We start from the raw sequence: 6,000 nt of genomic DNA on the forward strand, positions 1-6,000 counted from the left end.
AAACTAAAACACAGCCGGCAGCCTGCTCAAAAACAAAAGTAAAAAGCTGACAGACAGCCCAGCTCCACCCACACTCTGACATCACTGCAGTAATAAACACCCATTTCTTAAAGGTACTCTCACATGACACTACTTATTCTGGGGTGGACAAATAATCTAATAATCAAATAATCACAGTCTAATAATCAAAGCCACAGCTTGGTGAAATTAGGAAACATTGGTCGAAGTTTGGAACTCTTTGTCTGGAAAGAACAATTGATCTACGATCCATTGTCCATTTTAAATGTTGAAATTGGCTATGACCCTGTTGAATGATGGAACAGACCTGAGGGGGTTAAGTGGGTTACTCCAGTTCCCATATTTCTAGCTTGTGATCCCTGGAATGGCGGGTCTAACATATGATGAACGGCTGAGGATCCTGGGATTGTATTCATTGGAGTTTAGAAGGTTAAGGGGAGATCTAATAGAAACTTACAAGATAATACATGGCTTAGAAAGGGTGGACGCAAAGAAACTGTTTCCGTTAGGCGAGGAGACGAGGACCCGTGGGCACAGCCTTAGAATTAGAGGGGGTAAATTCAGAACAGAAATGCGGAGACATTTCTTCAGCCAGAGAGTGGTGGGCCTGTGGAATTCATTGCCGCGGAGTGCAGTGGAGGCCGGGACGCTAAATGGCTTCAAGGCAGAGATAGATAAATTCTTGATGTCGCGAGGAATTAAGGGCTACGGGGAGAATGCTGGTAGGTGGAGTTGAAATGCCCATCAGCCATGATTGAATGGCGGAGTGGACTCGATGGGCCGAATGGCCTTACTTCCACTCCTATGTCTTATGGTCTTATGGTCTTATAGACCTGTTTATCTTATAGCGGCCCAGACACGTTTGGTTTTATTGGGATAGGTGTGGTCAGGAAAGAAGGGTGTGGATTCAAAGCACATCTCAACATTTAGCATTTGAATTCCAGTGAAATTATTTACACCTTTTGTGTAAAAGTGGATGACACAATGTTGCATAATTCACATCCTTGGGTGGAAATACACTAAACGCAGCACAGTGAGAGTCTGTGTTACTTAGGTTCCTGGGCGCTAATGCTATGTTTACAACGCTATAACCATAAATGTGACCTGTGCATTGTAGCTTAGTGCTTTTAGCAATATTATTTAAGATGCAACAACAAGCTGGTTATCATCAATGTTAGCTGGGAAATGGTGTGTGAGGAAGTGGAAAACCATCTTCCTATATTAAAATAAAAAAGGGGGAGGGGGGGTAAAAGCCCATCCCCTGAAGGTCTGGTCCTTGGAATTGTTTTGTAAATAGCAGAGAATGGCTCTCACGGTTCAGACTGTTCCATTTGAGCGTAACAATGTGACATTCAAAGCAAGACTTTTAGAATTTCTGAGTTTGTAATCTACTTTCTCTTTTTTTTTAAATCTTCTTTTCAAATCCTAGACTGCCTTTTCAAGGTGTGTCCCATGAACCGGTATTCAGCACAGAAACAATTCTGGAAAGCAAAACAGTCGAAGCAAGGGAACACTGAGGCTGCATTGTTGGGGAAGTTACAGGTACCCTTTGCGTTTCACTGGTGTGAAGGAATGTGGGAACATGAGTAGGCCATTCAGCCCGTCGAGCCTGCTCCGCCATTCAATAGGATCATGGCTGATTGGACACGTCAATGCCTTTTACCCACACCAACCTCATCATTTTTTTTCTGTGTGCCGTTTTCCCGCTGGTTTCCTTTTTTTTTCTAAAAGAACCTGGTGACTGAGCAGTCAGCCATTTCCAATTGGTCCATTTTGAGGCTAAATTTCTGCTCCCTGCTTTTCAATATTCCTGAATCTGCAAACCCAACTCGAGGGAAGTGCCCTGGTTCTTTGGTTGGTTACTAACAGAAGTCGAGTCTGCCAACCCCTGAATGGGTTCGGAACCGGCCACAGGTGGCTCCAGGCCGAGGAGGCGCACTGGGCGCAATTCTCCCAAACCGGGAGAAATCGTAAGGCTGGCGTCAAGTCCGGGCGGGTTTGACGCCAGCCCCCCCCTTCCCGACCGGGAACCGATTCTGGTCCCCGGTCGGGGCTAGCAGCCCGACGCCGTAAACTCCGGCATCACGGGCTTAACGAATTTCGTTAAGCCCGCTTGCCAGAGTTAGCGCCGGCTGACGCGTCATATGACGTCAGCCGCGCATGCGTGGATTGGAAGACTCCAACCCGCGCATACGCGGATGACGTCATCGCGTATTTGCGCGAAACCCGCGCATGCGCGGGCCGGGATGCCCTTCAGCCGCCCCGCGAATGGATACTGCGGGGCGGCGGAAGGACAAATAGTGCGCGGGCATCGGGCCCACTGCCCGCGACCGGTGCCCACCGATCGCGGGCCCATGGCACCCTTGGCACGTCCGTGGTACTGCCGTGCCAATCGGTGCCATGGTTATAAAAAGCGAGAGTTTACGGCCGTTTTTACGAACGGCCAGACCAGGTGTGTTTGCCGTTCGTAAAAACAGCCGTAAAGGGCTGGGAACTCGGCCCATCCATCAGCTGTGAATCGCTGCCGGCCGTAAAAAAACGGCGACAGCGATTTGTGTCGGGAGTTGGGCGTGGGGGGGGGGGGGGGGCGAATAGCGGTAGGGCGTCGGAACAGCGTGGCCGTAAAATTTTACGAGCCACGCTATTCTCCGCACCGTCGGGAGTGCGGAGAATCTCGCCCACTGTTTTTAAAAGGGGCATATTATTCGTCGCATTTACGATAAAACCAAGGAAACAGAAGAAGCCCTCACAACCCCGTACGCTCGCCATGCCAACTCATTCTGATGGCTGTCTATCAACTTAATGTTGATTCATACCCGCCTCCTCAATTGATCCCCATGCTCATAGCCACTATTTGGGGAGATGGTGCAGCAGTACTGTCACTGGATGAATAATCCATTAGCCCAGGCTAATACTCTGGGAACGTGGGTTCAAATCCCATGACAGCAGCAGATTAATTTGAATTCTTTTGATAAATGTGGAATGTAACGTTTCAGTAATGGCGACCAAGGAACGATCATCGATTGACATAAAACCAACCCTGATTCACCTAATTCACCGTTGGCCACAGTGTAGGAATCGAGAGACATGGTGATGAGGTACAGCTATTTTATTTTTCCATTTATGGGGCGTGGGCATCGCTGGCTGGGCCAGCATTTCTTGTCCATCCCTAATTGCCCTTGAACTGAGAGGCCTGCTCGGCCGTTTCAGAAGGTAGTTAAGAGTTAACCACATTGCTGTGGGTCTGGAGCCACATGTAGTACCACATGTAGGTAAGGATGACAGACCTCCTAAAGGACATTAGTGAACCAGATGGGTTTTCATGACAATCGACAATGGTTTCATGGTCACCATTACACTTTTAATTCCAGATTAATAGTCAGTGCTGCAGTAAGTTGATGCATTTGTCCAAAGGATTGATATTGGTAAACAGTAGAATGATCTAGAGTGCACTGCCTGAATTGATAAATGCTTGAGAAGGAAAAAATTGCAGAGCTATTTGGAAAGAGCAGAAAAATGGAACTGCTAGCTCTTTCAAAGATGGAGTCGGACCCACTGCACTGCAAGATGTTCACAATCCCTGTTTTCAAGAGTGTGTGAAGGCGAGGGTAAGTTTGAAAATGACTGAAATGTGTTTTACAGCAAGCAGCCGAACTGGAACAGAAACAGAATGAAATTGAGAACAGGAAACTGCTCGGTGAGGTTGTGAAATACAGCAATGTCATTCAGGTGAGAGAACTGTTACTCGTTGGCTTTGTGACTCATTGGCTCCTGTAACGTCCCAGGCCCAGATAGCTTCAGCTGCTCCATCGACGATCATCCCTGTCAAGGGGATGTGTCAAAATGGCGGACAATTTTGTGGTTTTTCTATTCCATTCACAACTCTTCAGATAATGAAGCTCCCCGTGCTGGCCTGTAGCAAGGGCTGGATGACATCCGGGCTTAAGGCTCACAAGTGACCGGTAATGGCCACTTTGTGCAAGCAGAAGCCCTCCCATCATCCACCCTGACCACGAACCATCGCTGAGTTACCCATCATTGTCATATCCCGCACGGGACATATGGAGTGGGAATGGTTATCTTCCCCTAGGTTCTCACGGAGTACGAGCTGCGAGGCAGGGGAATTTCTTTAGCATTGTATAAATGGTCGGCCAGTAAGACACTGACCAGAGAGGGATCTACCGGGAAGTGTATATATTGTAAATAATTCAAAGCTCTTTATTTTACTGGGTGTGGACTCCCCGTGTCCTTATTAAAATCACCACTGATAAACATTGATTAAGCTCGCCATATCGACATGGTAGCTACAAGTCCTGGGTAAGAGGCTGGGTATTCGGTGACTTGGAGTTCACCTCCAGATTCATTGAAGCCAGTCCACCATCTTCACTAGGTTCCAGATTAAGTTCCTGTGTGATGCTCCTCAATATTGTGATTTAGAACAGAGGCATCGGCAGACATCAATGAACACTTGAGTCAAAGAAGGGACAATTAGAAACTTGGTCCAAAAAGTAGGTTTTACGGATGAGAGACTGGTGGAGAAGTAGGGAGTTTTAGGAAGGGAATTACAGAGCTGGAGGCCGGGCAGCTGAAGGCATGGTCGCCAGTGGTGGATGAAGGGAATGAAGGGGGTGTAGAAGAGGACAGAATTGGCAAAATCGAGAATAAAGAAGATGTAAATAATCTGTCTTTGGACAAAAGAAATGTTGGTTCATTGTTTGATGTCTTTGTGTCATTTTGACTGTAGTTACTGCACATTAAAAGCAACAAGTACCTCACTGTCAACAAGAGACTCCCAGCTCTCCTGGAAAAAAATGCAATGAGGGTTTCCTTGGACATTTCTGGAAATGAAGGTTCCTGGTTCTACATTCAACCTTTTTGGAAGCTCAGGAGTGAAGGTGACAATGTAAGTCTGAATAAAATGCAACGGTCAACACTGTGTAACATACAAGTGGATTAGTTGGAAATAACATTTATGCGAATGGCTCCTCACCTTCGAACTCTCAGACCTGGAGTAGTAGACACGGGAGGAGCATTCAGCCCCACCCCTAATTCAATTAGATCGTGGTTGGTTTGCATGATTCCATTTATGCCCCTTTGCCCCATGACCTTTAACCCAACAAAAAAAAATTTTTCTCTTGGGTTCTGGGTGAAGCAGGCAAGGAAGTATTTTTAATCTCAAAGGCATGTTAATCCTATATCACATGAATGATTGTGAGTCACATGTAGTTCAGAGCTCGTTGGGGTGACATGAACGTTCCCTGAAGAACATTGGTGAACCAGTTGGGTCCTGAGGATAATCTGGCAGTTTCCCGCGGTCAGTCTTTCAGATTAATCCCACAATGCACCAAATGAATTACATTTAATTTCACAAGCTGACATAGCAGCATTTGAATTCATGACCTCTAGGTTACTGGTTAACAGAACATAAGAACATAAGAATTAAGGGCAGGAGTTGGCCATTAGGTTCCTTGCACCCACTCCGCCATTCCATATGATCACAGCTGATCTGTTTGTGACAGTAACTCCATTTTCCTGCCTGTCCTACAGCCCCGCCCCCACAACCACCACCTCCATAACCCTTGGCTCACTTGCAGATAAATCTATCTAACTTGGCCTTTGACGTATCCAATGGGCTGGATTCTCTGCCCCGCCGCGCCACCTTTCTATTTCACCACACCGGCTGGATGCTCCGTTACACCGGCTGGTCAATGGGGTTTCCCATTGTGGGGCAGCCCCACACCGTCGGGAAACCCCCGGGCTGGCGGCAAAATGGAGCATCCGGCCGGCGGAGAATCCAGCCCAATGACTCTGCCTCCACCGCTGTGTGGGGAAGAGAGTTCCAAAGACTGACGGCCCTCCTCATCTCCATCTTAAATGGGAGACCCCTTATTTTTAAACAGTGCCCTGTAGGTCTAGATTCCCTCACAAGAGGAAAAATCCTCAGCATTGACCCTGTCAAGGCCCCTCAGAATCTTATATGTT

General features: G+C 47.3%; 1 protein-coding gene across 1 annotated transcript in view; it reads left to right on the forward strand.

Annotated features, from left to right (window-relative positions):
- Nucleotides 1–5,293, forward strand: part of LOC119973252 (inositol 1,4,5-trisphosphate receptor type 2-like) — a 101,274-nt gene extending 95,981 nt beyond the window's left edge. Inside the window, exons 3-5 of the mRNA XM_038810982.1 lie at nt 1,448–1,560; nt 3,661–3,747; nt 4,763–5,293. Of these exons, the coding sequence (XP_038666910.1) occupies nt 1,448–1,560; nt 3,661–3,747; nt 4,763–4,975 (413 nt within the window). The 3' untranslated portion in view covers nt 4,976–5,293. The remainder of the gene's footprint in view (nt 1–1,447; nt 1,561–3,660; nt 3,748–4,762) is intronic.
- The last annotated feature ends 707 nt before the right edge of the window (nt 5,294–6,000 follow it).

The sequence above is a fragment of the Scyliorhinus canicula genome, chromosome 11 (assembly GCF_902713615.1).
Source record: "Scyliorhinus canicula chromosome 11, sScyCan1.1, whole genome shotgun sequence".
Classification (NCBI taxonomy): Eukaryota; Metazoa; Chordata; class Chondrichthyes; order Carcharhiniformes; family Scyliorhinidae; genus Scyliorhinus; species Scyliorhinus canicula.